This window comes from Accipiter gentilis, chromosome 4 (genome assembly GCF_929443795.1).
Source record: "Accipiter gentilis chromosome 4, bAccGen1.1, whole genome shotgun sequence".
Lineage (NCBI taxonomy): Eukaryota > Metazoa > Chordata > Aves > Accipitriformes > Accipitridae > Astur > Astur gentilis.
Window position 1 is genome coordinate 24,442,942 of NC_064883.1, and position 12,699 is coordinate 24,455,640.

Consider the following 12,699-nt stretch of genomic DNA (forward strand, 5'->3'; position numbering starts at 1 on the left):
GAGGGAACCACAACCGGGTGTGCTATTTTGGCCTTATTGTGAGTAACAGCATCGTGGTAAAGCTGAAGTGCTGACTGAGGTACACTGTCTTTTAACTGGAATCATCAGCCTCTGCTCTCTGCCCAGAGGAGCTGTGGATGGACCTGCCAAGTGCTCTCATAGCTGTGCCATTCACCAGAGAACCAACTGAGCAGAGAGAGGAGTTGCAAGAAGGAAGTGTGGTCCCCAGAAGAACTTTGGGGTTTGTTTGGACTTTAGTCTACTGGATGGACAATTTATGGCAGCGATCTCAAAATATTCAGATAGTGTTTTACCGTTCAGTTGTATTGACCCTGCTGATGTATTGTTGTGCTGTGTGCTCCCCATTAATGAAAGAAAAACCATGGGTTTATTTTCTCTGAACACAGGTCTAAAGCACAGCTTGTCAAGGGACCTTCAGGCAGATATTTAGCGTTTCCTGAGGTTGCAGGTAAGTTGATGAGCCTATCATATTTGTAAATTTAAAACCAAACCCCATTGAAATGAAATAGCTGAACCAAGTCGCTTCTGCTGCCATTAACGTGGGACATCTCCTAGATGTTGCCAAATGTGGCATCATAGCATTAACTTTTTCTTCACCCAGTAGCCCTCCTGAGGCTGTCAGTTTGCTGAGTGGACCTGATGCCCAGAGCTGACCTCTGCCCTCGGACTGCTGCTCCTTCACCCTTTTAGTAAAATGAGCCCTGAAAGGAAGCTTTAGAAGATGTGGACCCACTAAGTTTAATTCTCTTGTCCAGGAACCACTAAGACAATAGCATAAGAACAGAAAACATGAAAACCTTTACTCATTGGTGACACCAAACTTCATTTTTGAGAAGGCCCAGGAGTAGAAGTAAGGTGTCGTGGTTTAAGTGACAACCTGCTGAGATGTGATGGGCATTTGAATTGCCACTGCAAAACGTCTCAGTGTGGAGCCTGCCATTTTGGTACGTGTGAGATACAGTAGTTCTCTTCCAAGGACAGTCTGAACTACTGATTCAATAATTCACATTTGAAAGAAAAATCTGCATACACAGATGCAATAGGCAGGGATTATTCCATATTTTATGTCAACACATAGATATCCTACAGAGTATTGTTTTTCTCCCCCCGTCACCCCCCCTCTTTTTCTTTGGTCTGGTTTATGTTTAGATTCTTATTAAAAACATGTGAAAGTATCACAAACATGAATTTAGCTGCCAAAAGTTAGGCCCCTAAAACCATATGTAGGTATCTAGAGTGGCTGATTTTCAGAGATGCAGGCTCAGAGTGTGGCAGAACAAGGTGTTGATTTAAGTGCCTACATACAAATACAGGTGCTTGTTTTGAGCAATCAAATTGGAAAAATTTTGTCCAGTATGTTCAGGAAAGAAACATGAAAATGGTGAACTTCTGAGCATCTGACAAGTTAAATGCTTAAATGATTAGCAGAACATAGCAAGGCTGTAAACTTTCCAAGATATTCACTGGGAATCTCAGACAAGATAGTTGGAATTCCAGGCTTCTTCAAGTTCATTTGTTATTGGCAAGGGACCACATTTAGACTGGCTGTTACCAAACCTAATGCTGATTTAAGAGAAATTTAGGAGCCTTAGTTCAACAGAGCAATTTGTACCACATACTAGTTGTGGCTGCCAGCCTGTGGAGGTATCCAACCTTAACAGTGCTGCTTCTGCTGCTGCTATCTCTAGATGCTTACGCTTTACTCAAAGTGTATCAGCATGAGCACTTCATTGCCAAAGTTTTTGGAACTCGTGCAGAATAACTTAAAAGTCCGTGGAGGCCTGAAGCCACTCAGCCTGCTCAGGCTGTGCTACACACTGACAGGCTCAAGGAAGGACCAAAGGATGAAGGGACACTGCATGTATAACAGCCTCTTGCCTACCGTACTCAACCACAGAACAGAGAAAGTGAATGCTAGGCTTTATGCAACCTGTCAGGATCTGAATAACCATTTATTTCTCAGGAGAAGCGCATAACTGGGGGATGGATATGTCTGGGGAAGAGACATGCGCTTCATCCCTCCCACAGCATTAGCACCATTGGTGCAGAAGAGGACACTGGCCACCCGGAACTCACAGGAGAGCCGAGTGTCCTTCTGGTACTCAGTGAGAGGGGAGCATCCTAGGGTGGGTAAAAGCCCGTGCTTTGGGCCTGCTTGTGCATTTTGTAATGCAAACCGCTCACTCCTGTAAGCAGACCATACCTTTCCGGTCCTAGAAGATCAGTCTGACTGGTCGATGGCAGCCAGGCTCTCCCACTCCCTCTCCCTCCAGCTCTGTGGTCCTGCTGCATGGTGGGCTGCTGCGAACTGCAGCACAGCCGAGAGCAGAGCAGGCAACGCAGGGCTGAGACGAGCTCCTGGGCACAGCCTCTGGCTGCTCGCCTCTCCACTTTGCACAGCAGTGCTCTTCTGAAAATGGAGCCTCCGGACCGCGCATTCTGGTGGCACCCAGTGCCTCAGCCCTCAGCGAGGCAGGAAAAAAAGCCCAAGTTGGTGCCTGCTGTTTCCTCCTTGGCACCAGACTCGAGCGTTGCCGGATGGGCTCAAGGGAGTTGCTGGAGAGCAAACCCACAGCTGTCACTTCCACTGGCTGTATAAGGCATTAGAGTAACTAGGAGAGATGCTCTGGATTGCCTTGATGGGCCAGATGACTTCTATTTAGGTATTAAGATTCCTAATTTAGGAATCCAGAATAGGAAGTCTGCTTGTGGCCCTGGTGTGCTATGAACATTGCTTATTATGCTGTTCATAATCGTGTCATTGTTTCCGTATGGTTCCTGTTTTATTATATCCATCTGCTGCTCCATATTTTATATTTGAAGTGCAGGCTTTCTGTGCCACAAATTTGCTCTGTGCGAGCACATAGCACATAGTACAGGCATGCCAACACCCAAATTCTGCACTTCCCCTGCAGCCCCTGGTGGAAGTACTTAACAGTCAAATGAAAAAGTTAAGACAGTAGATCAGAAAAATGCTTCGTTTCTACTTAGAGCACCAGCATTTGAGTCGTTTGCCTGCTGGTGCCTGCTATCTATGGTAGCAAAAATTCAGGACTTGGAGGGCAAATTAAGAGTGATTGTCCTATCAGTCTTTTTAAGCCGTAGACATCACTGTCAGTATGCTGAGAAGAAAAGACAGTTTCCATGAAAGCTTTAGACGCCATCTTTACACTGGTGACGCAAGCCAGCCAAAACGAGGAAATGCAACGTTAACTCACAGTCTCCACTGTCACCCTCTTCTACTCATGGTGGTTTCACAGCAGCTTTGGCTGCCAACATGAAGTGATCCTGCTAGGTTTAACAAAAGGCTGTGCCTGGGCCAAGATTTTCAAGCATTACAATGTTTCTGAGTGCTCAGCTTCAGGCAGGTCTGATTTTTCAGAGGGCACCCAGGGATTCAATGCCCCAGTCACTTCACCTTCAACCATGACTCATTTGAGTCAACACCCCAGCCTGGATGTTGCTCAGGGACACACATTTTCCTTCCTCAAAATCCTCTTTGATGATCTGATTCATGGTTGGTTTTGCACCTGTACTCCCAGTCTGGGCTGTGTATCCCTTCAGTTACAGAGACAGAAAGGCCGATATTCTGGTGTGCAGCAGAGCAAAGGCAAGGCTCTACATTTCTAACTTGTTGCTGAAAAGCTCCCGAGTAATCTGTTGAGAAGCTCTAGAAATTACATGCAATTCCTAGATAATTCTATGTTCGAAAGAAAAGCAAGACTGATCCCTTTGGTGTCCATGGATCCAAAGTTGAAAAGAGAAGTATTTAATATTAATAGTTCTTCCCACCTGAATTGTTCTACACAACAGCTTGGAAAACTATTATTTGTATAATATTTCAGTAGCTTTATATGTGACTGGATTGATGATAATGGAATAAGCACACTTTTTCAGCAGGCCTGAGATGAATAAATAGCTTAAATCAAAATACCCACAATTACTTTCCTCTTCAGTTTGGTTTTACTTTATTTCACCAGTTGTAACTGGTGCCCCTAATAAAGCAGGCATAAGCAGCTAAAAAATAACCTTATATGGTTACATGGGTCTGTGGGGAAAGAAAGGGAGCAGTCACACGCTTCTCCAATACAGGCACTTGAACTTGCAGCAACTGCTCCCTGGAGGCTGACATTATTCAGCATTGAAAGAGCATTGTAAGTTTGCTTCAGCCTTAGAGAAATAGGAGAGACCTTGTTTCCACCCAAAGAGCTTATTATCTGTAAGATTTATCTAGCACTGTTCTTTGGCGGCCCTGCTGCCAATGAGGACGTGAGGGATGAAGTGCTTTGCCCAAAATTACATGAAGCTTGTGGCCAAGCCAATGAACAGACAGTGTTTGCCCAAGTTCAGCCCAGCACCCAAGCACAAGGCCATCCCTTCCCTCCCATGTCCCTGATGCACGGTGGCAACAGCAGCCACCCCAGAGGAAGCTGTAGGGCCTGGGGTGGTGATGGGGAAGCTGCTGATAAAGCTCCAGGGTACATACCACATGGGCACCTTTGGAGATCAGGCCTGCCTTAGCAGCCAAGAGGAACAGGCAGAGCTCAGATAGGGCAAGGTCACTGGGACAGGTTGTTTTGAGGGGCACTCTGCACGGAACGGGCCAGGATATTGTCCTGGGACATAGGGGAGAAGCCCAGAAAGAAAAAGGGGCAAGAGACGTTACATGGAGCAACAAGAGAAGAACAGAGAGATGGTTTATCATTGAGAAGGCATATGTGTGTGTGAAACAGCAGGATATGAGTGACTTGGGAGACACAATCCCCAATGTGCGCTTGGGTATCTGTGACGACACGGCCATTGCAAGCTGTTCTTCATGCAACCACTCAGCAGCCCTGTGAGATTTACACAGTTGCTCTCCCTTCTCTGAGAGGGCTAGGCTCTGTCTGCCCAAGCCTCCCTGGGGAGGAGGTGGGGGATTGCCATGGGGCGAGACCAGCCTTTGGGAGATCTGTGGTGCTCAGCTGGGGTCATGTCACAGCACAGGGCTGGGAAACAACTGCAGTCAGGAGTGGGGGAAAGAGAGCTGGGGAGCTGCTGCTGTTGCCGTGTGGGGAGGCTGGGGGGGATTTACAGCTGGAAGCCCAGGGAGGAGCTGTGAGGTGGATGGAGGCTGGGCAAGCCACGCATCTGCAGGAAGGAGTGAAGGCATGTGGACCGAGACAGAGGAAGAGAGCGCAGGGAGGGAACAGGGAGGCCAAGCACAGAGCCCCTCAGTCCTCTGGCAGCCAAGGAAGCCCCTTTCCATGTGAGGTCTGGGGCAATGCCATGCACTGAAGCCAATCCACGTCTTTCCAGGCGCTGCTCCTCGTCGGTGGTCCTCACAGCCCTTGCTGCCACCTCCCTTTTTCCCCGCAGACCTGCTTAGGAGGTCCCTTTGAGGGGTAAATTGAGGGGATGGTAGTTAAAAGCTCACCAGCTGAGCTTTCTGAGCATGCTTGAAAAAGCTCACATTTTTTCCTGCACTTCATTCCCACTCTCCAGAAAAAGCATTTTTGTGATAATAAAACCAGCTAAACAATATCTACATAAGATCAGTATATGCTTGACATAGCATACCAACTGCAGCGAAGATGCTGAAGAGTCCACAACATGTTCTGCAGGAAGATTTGCTCTTAAAGACATTGCAGTGAGTCAATGTATTTGAAACCTAATGGCTTCACACAGATGTTTGCTTAAAATGGCTGGAGGGTTAAGTTCAGGCTTACTTTGTTCTACTAAATTACAGAACAAAAACTTGGCTGGTTGCTTAGTGAAATAATCTGTAATAGATACCATAGGACTGACTTTTTGTGTATATATGGGCATTAGAAAAGCAGAGTGGAGACTAAACACCCCTTCACCCCCAAAATCAAGCAGAACATATTCTCATAAGTCATATGGGAATTACTGAAAAGTTGCAGACATGTTCGTGAGACAGGAGATATCCTCAGCTTTTTAAACAAAAAGCAGATGGAAAGGAGATGGCATTGATTCTTTGCAATCTGAACCAGTTGAGTGAGGAGGAGCCAATGGAGCAGATAATATTAAACAAGCAGCACCCAACAGAGCAGAGCAAGATGCTCCAGAAACGTTCGAGGCAAAGGGTGTTTGTCCAAAGGACCGAGAACTGTTACGGTACCAGGATTTTCCCCTCTTGTGAGAGTCGCTGCTTGTTGTAGAGTGTGGAAGATTCCCAGTCAGCCACAGCTGCAGTTGGAGCAGCCCAACGGAGGGAAGAACATGGTCCTTCCCTCTCACTCTGTGTTCCTGCCTCATCTATCTGTTAACGAGTATCTTGTTACATTAAACACAAATATCACTGTTAGTAATGTCTAAGTTAAGTGCTTCATTAGTACCATAATATATTAAATGTAGAATTAAAGAAATAGTATACTTTAAAAATATAAAGCAAAACATTCATTACAGCCAAACTTAAATAGGATCATTGTCATCTTCACTTTATCAATTAACTCTTCAATTCCATTGCTGATTTAGTTGTGCCTCCTTCATCTGCTAGCAAAGAATTACTTCAGTTCAACTACTTAAAACTGCACATAAGGACTGAAGCTATATATACATTTAGAGAAGCTTCTTAATGTCTGTTACAATGCTTGATAAATAAAAAAAATAAATAAAAAAAATCCCACTTAAACCCCACTTTACTCCTCAGGTCTCCTGTGTAAGCCAGGCATAGACGTAAAGTTTCCACAAAAGATTTAGTTTTTACTGGTTTGGAAAAAAGTCGATTACCTTTGGACAGCACAGTCTGTACTACTACAGTGAAAGATGTTGTATAGCCTCAGCAAATACTGAACAGTCACTTTGAAACAGCAGTGAAGCCAGAAGGTTTTAGCAGATGCTGGAACAAATTCAAGACTCATGTCTTTGCCACCTCCTTCCTTCTCTCAACGTCAATGAAGTGAATACAGCCCTTCATTTAAGAATGAGAGGGATTCACAGATAACTCAATAGTCCTGTCACAGCTGCAGAGAAATTTTTTCCTTTCGTTATCTAATTACTAAGGAAATGGTCTTCCTCAAACTTTGCAGAAGCAATTAATCAGTTGGTCACTGTGAAAAAAAATATCACTGTAATAGATCATTAGTCTCGTTATCTTCTGGGGTCACAACTTCTCATCTGCTGTAGCTGAGCCTTATTTCCAATCCATCCATCTTACTAATCAACCTTCTTGTTGTTTCTGATCTACTCTGTGGTAACATCTATGTGTTTAAAGGTCTGATTTCTCCTCTAGAGCCTCCTAGCCCTTCCCTCTAGGTCATTTATAGTTAACATAGTATCCTGCAGCCCCCTTAACTGCTTAATATTAAGTCCCTTGTGCCCAGCTACCTTGCATTTGTGCTTGTACCCATTGGGCTTGAAGGGCAGTGCTTCCGTGGTGTCGTGTTCTCCTCTAGAAAAACAAATCTTTCCTAATTTTAGCCACTGAGAAAACTCAGTCTTTGTCATTCTCCACAGGAAAGGTTCTTTCTGGTGTACTGAGTCAAACTGTGAATGTCTCATCCTACTGCCTAGTTTAATGGTGCCATTTACCCATGTTCTGCCTGTTCGTGTATGCAGGGCATATAGCAGGGAATGATAGACTGTTGGATCGTTAAAAATAATATCTTCTGGTTTTCATGTTAGTTGGCATGGTAGTGTTTTTTATAACAATGCCATTACACCCTTGCAAGTCTCAGCAGACACCTGAGACATCTCCTGATGTCTCTTCTGTGCCTAAAAATGGAAAAGATGAGTCCAGATCTAAGCCTGGGTCTCCTGTGAGACTTCATTGTTAGTTTAATTTTTTTTTTTCCAGCTTTTACTGTGCTGACCTAACTTTTTGTATATGCTATTAAAATATTAAAAACCAACAAAAAAAATCAGTAAGGCTATTTGAAGAGCCAAGAACTATCATATATACTTCAAAATGTAAAATATCTACAAAGGATCTGAGATTCATGGAAACTTTTTCCAACTTCAGATTCTTTTCTGGTGCTGCTGGTCTAATGTGATAAGTGGGCAGATTGCTTTTGCTGGGAAAATGTTAACCTTCATGACCAGGAGAGCATCAGAAGACAGATGTTGTTTGTGCTTTTGCCATATACTTGCTTTGGTTGCCTTTTACTTGTCTTGTGCAGGTATAAAATGTGCTCTTCCCTCCCCAGGTTTGCTGTGAGGATTGCTTGGTATTTGGTCTTTACAATGCTGACAAAAGAGGGCACCCCCTGGCTCTCCTTGACAGGAGAAATGAGGAATCTAAGGTTGATGTTTTGTTAATGTGACTCTGAATATGAATTTGGGTAAACTGCTGAAAAGTAAGCTAGCCCCTGCAATGCACTGACCATTTCACATAGCATCCTGAATTCTGCTCTGCTGCTGTTATCCTGAGCTTGCTTCTGGAAAAGCAATACTGCCTGATGCAGTCCAGTTTTGGAAAGAGTTGCTGAAGTCCACTTTACAAACCGTTACTGAAACAAAGAACAATACATAACCAAATGAAATGTGGTGCATCAGTTAAGTAGACCAACATGATGAAAACAAATGAAACCATCTGAAAAGTGAGTTGAACAATTACTTCCATTCTTCTTTTCTAAAAATCACTCTGTACAGTAGGGTAGCATCTTGAATAGTTAAATGCCCCTGAAATACGACATACAGGCAAAACATGAACAGTCCTTCAATATTAAAAGCATTCCTGCTGTGTCACATCATGGCGCCTGCATAAGCTAAATTCAAGACTTTTTATTGTCAAGAGGCACTACCATTACACTACATTTTAATATGGATCTTTGCCAACAATCATAAATAAAACACTCACTCATAAACAATTCCTAAAGGCAGCGTGTCAGATGGTATTTAATTAAAAAAAAGTTTGCTACAATGTAGTGGAATACCATAGGCCATGGCCAGTTGGGACTTTCTTTTCCCTGCATGTCACTAGGTGTTTTGTTGGTTCCCAAAAGGCTTTTTAGTTAATGTATGCCATGCCTACCAGAAGATACTTCTTGCTAATGGATGGAAAAACCACAGCTAAAAGGTAGAGAAAATCAGTGCCATTTTCAAGAGATGTCTACTATGGGAAACACATAAAAGCTGTCAGGGCAAAAAAGTTGGAGAAGATGGAAAAAATTGTAAATGAGTTACAGAATGGTGACAAGAAAAAATCCCTGTTAACAACTCAGTGGTTAAATGAAAATTGTATTTGCTAAATACCTTTAAAGATTAAATCCATAAGTGACAACATATTCAAATGTACTGGTCCCTGTTATGTAAATTCTGAAATTTTCATAAAACAGAATGTCTCTTGACACTTGATACTCTTAAAAAGTCTGCTGCATGAATGAAATAACTGGACAGCCTCTCTCAAACTCAGCAAGAAGCATGTGAAATAAAAGATGAATGTCTCTATTTACTAGACTGCTGCGGTGGGCATAGCAATAAACGGTTTTAAAAGGCTTTAATTTATAAAGTAATCTCCTGTTTTTTTCTGCTCTCCAGACTGCTCCTGTGCTCTCAGCAATTAGCAGCTCACCATATACATTTGGAAGTGCAAGGCTGAATTACTTTTACAGAAAGCTGCATTTAGTAACTCGTTAAAAGGCTGACGTCACTGAAACAAAAGTTCAGTCATATAGGGATGTGGCAGAGGTTATCGTGTAGTACATTACTAATATACTGGGGGGGAAAGATTATGTCGACTGCCTGCTAGTGACCACATACAGGATGCAATCTCCCAAGGGGATAAACACTCCTGGCAAGCACTGAAACCCAGAAATCTTCGCAAAGCTGTTTGCAGCCAAAGCTATCCACAAATGCTGGGACCAAGACTACAGTCCTTAACAGCACACGGCTCCAGACATTTCCATGGGGGAAGTTTAATCTACAAGGATGTAGAAATATAAAACAAAGTATTGCTCAAAGTAACTGTTTGTCAGATCATGTGCCTCTAATTTGGGTTCCAGTGACATTACACAGCTGCAGCCAATGGATTCCAGCCAAGCCCAGCAGTCACTGAGGGTTTTTTTGGTATAAATTTAGTATCTGAACATGTTTTGCCCATCATTAAAATGGAGAGTAATTGCTCAAAAGTGAACCATAGATGTTACAACTGCAAAGAACTTATTAGGTCACCTAGTCCCATCCTCAGAGCAAGGCAGGATTGGAAACACATTGCAACAAATACTAAACAGAGCTATGTTTGTTTTCATTTTCTTTCCTATTTTTTTTTCTTTATTGTAATCATTAATCAGTATATTCAAAAGTTTAAAAAGCAACCACAAATGCCAGTGTAAACATGCTTCAGGTATATAAGTAATATAAAGTATTGCACATACAAAAATCCTATGTTCAGTATCTCCTCATGGTGCTATTTCATCAGAGTAAGAGTTGTGTAGATGATATGACTGTAATGAGCTAGCTGATCTTATTTCAGAAGCTGCTACACACAACAATTCAATATTTACAAAAGCTAGAAGCTCACTGTCTTTTTCATGGGAGGATGATTTTGCTTGGAATGTATGGTATACAGAGGTATGCAAATATGGGACGCGCTTGCTTTGTGGTGGTATTTATCAGCTGATCTCTCTAACCTACAAGGGTTCCCATTTGGGGGAAGGGGTCTGTTAACGGTTTTTGGTGGGACTGGGAAGTGGTTAGGCCTCCCCATCCAACGGTGCTTCACCTGTTTTCTGAGGCATGTGTCTCCTCCTCTCATTAAGTCTCATGGCCACACTGCGTCTGATAAGCTAAAGAATTCATAAAGGTCTTCTTGCAAATTTGCCTTAGATATGAAGATGGAACACACCTGCTCAGGTTTCCTAGCTCCTGCTTGGATTTCACAGGTCAGTCTGCATGCAAGAAATGGTAAAACTGTAAAAATCTCCTGTCAGACTGACAGAAGTGACAATGTCTCATAGCTAGTCCTGTCTGAAAGTCTCAGGAAGTAGAAGGGCAGTTACCTAAAAGAAGCCAAGAAGCGGCAGAATGGATGAGGCCATTTGCCAATTAAGAAGCTGAGATGGATTGGAAAGAAAAGGAGCTCAGGAGAAGGAACGTGTGGTGTATGTTTCAGAAGATGAACAATCCCTCCTGAAGTTTACACAATATAGCTAATTTCATGCTCACAGGCAGCACTGGAAGACTCAAGCTTTCAGGCACAAATTTGCACAGATCTGAGCTTAGACTGCCTGCTGAGATAAGGACCATTTGCTGATAGAACAGAAAGAATGAAGCCTCACTTCTTCAGAATCCTTCACCCAGAAAAAAAAAATCCTAAATATATATTTTTACTCTTTACCTGAAAAGATGTTTCCTTCTTTTTGTTCATGCTTGGCTGGCTGGCATCCTATTTTTCTGCATAAATACAAATCTCGCCCACCTTCCTTGCAAGACTTTGCTTAAGAAATAACTATATTCAGCCCTAAACTTTGCTGAAATCAACACTTTAAATATGCTGCCAGCTTGTAGACTAAAAAAACCACCAAAACACCCCCCCCAAAAGCAAAGATTTCTTTAGGTGAACAGTGTTACGGTCTATGACACAAATTAAACAGAAGATACAATGGCAGTAGCCATTCCGTTTTAAGAGGCCATTTCAACAAAGTAACATGGCAATGGCAAATAAAATTTACCCTAGCCTAAAACCCCCAAGCCTTCTCAGTATCACCAGTGTGGCTGTGATAATTTAAATCAGTGTTTCACAAATGACTGTATCCTGTGTCAGCTGTACAGGTGTCAGTCATCAGCAATGCAAGGACAGGGTAACTCATCCCCTGCTCTACACTATGCATGAATTTAGTTATCTGGGTGTGATACTGCCAGCTCTGGGTTGAGAGATACGACACGTACTTGTTTATCATCTTGTAAATGTTGCATAAATCTTCTGCTTTGCAAAACACCTTGTAGCCAAGAAGGATGTGTTCTGTGTGTACAATGGGTTTACTTTTCTATTTACATGCAAGGTAAGTACATGATTTCTATTTTTTTACTTTCTTCTCTCAAAATCTAAGTTGATGATTATATCAGATACTTATCCTGAAAAGGTGGAAAAATAAATAATTGTGCCCCATGTATAAAGTTCTTTATAGACTACCTTTGTTTTTCAGAAGTACTTTCACAGTACTGATATATTGCTTGTCTCCCTGAGCCATAATTTCATAAAAGTTCTTATTCTTAGGGAGGTTTCAAAGGTATTCTGCATGATACAGTAGCGTTCAGAAGTTTTGTCCTGGTCCATCTTCTAGACAATACAGCAATGCAGGTGTTCTCTCCTTGGGAGATTTGGGCTTGTTCTGGAAGCATCTCAGTATACCACAGGTGTTCAAAAGCAACTGCTGAAATGTAGACTGACTGGAATACGGGATAAACTTACTGTTCAGTGGTGAGTATGTTTGTAAGGCAGTGATAAAGCTGCTTTCTTTGGCAAGGATGACCATCATGTGGCATGTTCTCAGAACATTGCATAGATCAGATTATGACACCATGTCACTTGCAGGTAAAAAGGAAAACTGGTGGAAGGAATCCTTCATTTAATCCTCATCGTGTTTCTAGACTCAGGCAGGGTTCTGACATGAACTGTCACTCTTCCTCTATGCATCAGTAGTCTTGTTATTTGTCAGTTGTTCCCTGTCAGCCATGTCATCTTGAGGAGGTCTAGGTCTGTCAAAGAAGCCACACTGTAGGAAACAATCAACAGAA

General features: G+C 42.7%; 1 protein-coding gene across 1 annotated transcript in view; it reads right to left on the reverse strand.

The window, feature by feature from the left end:
- Positions 1-5,775: 5,775 nt before the first annotated feature.
- ITGA8 (integrin subunit alpha 8) overlaps positions 5,776-12,699 on the reverse strand; it is a 125,974-nt gene continuing 119,050 nt past the window's right edge. The window contains exon 30 of the mRNA XM_049798484.1: positions 5,776-12,677. Coding sequence (XP_049654441.1) covers positions 12,591-12,677 — 87 coding nt within the window. The 3' untranslated portion in view covers positions 5,776-12,590. The remainder of the gene's footprint in view (positions 12,678-12,699) is intronic.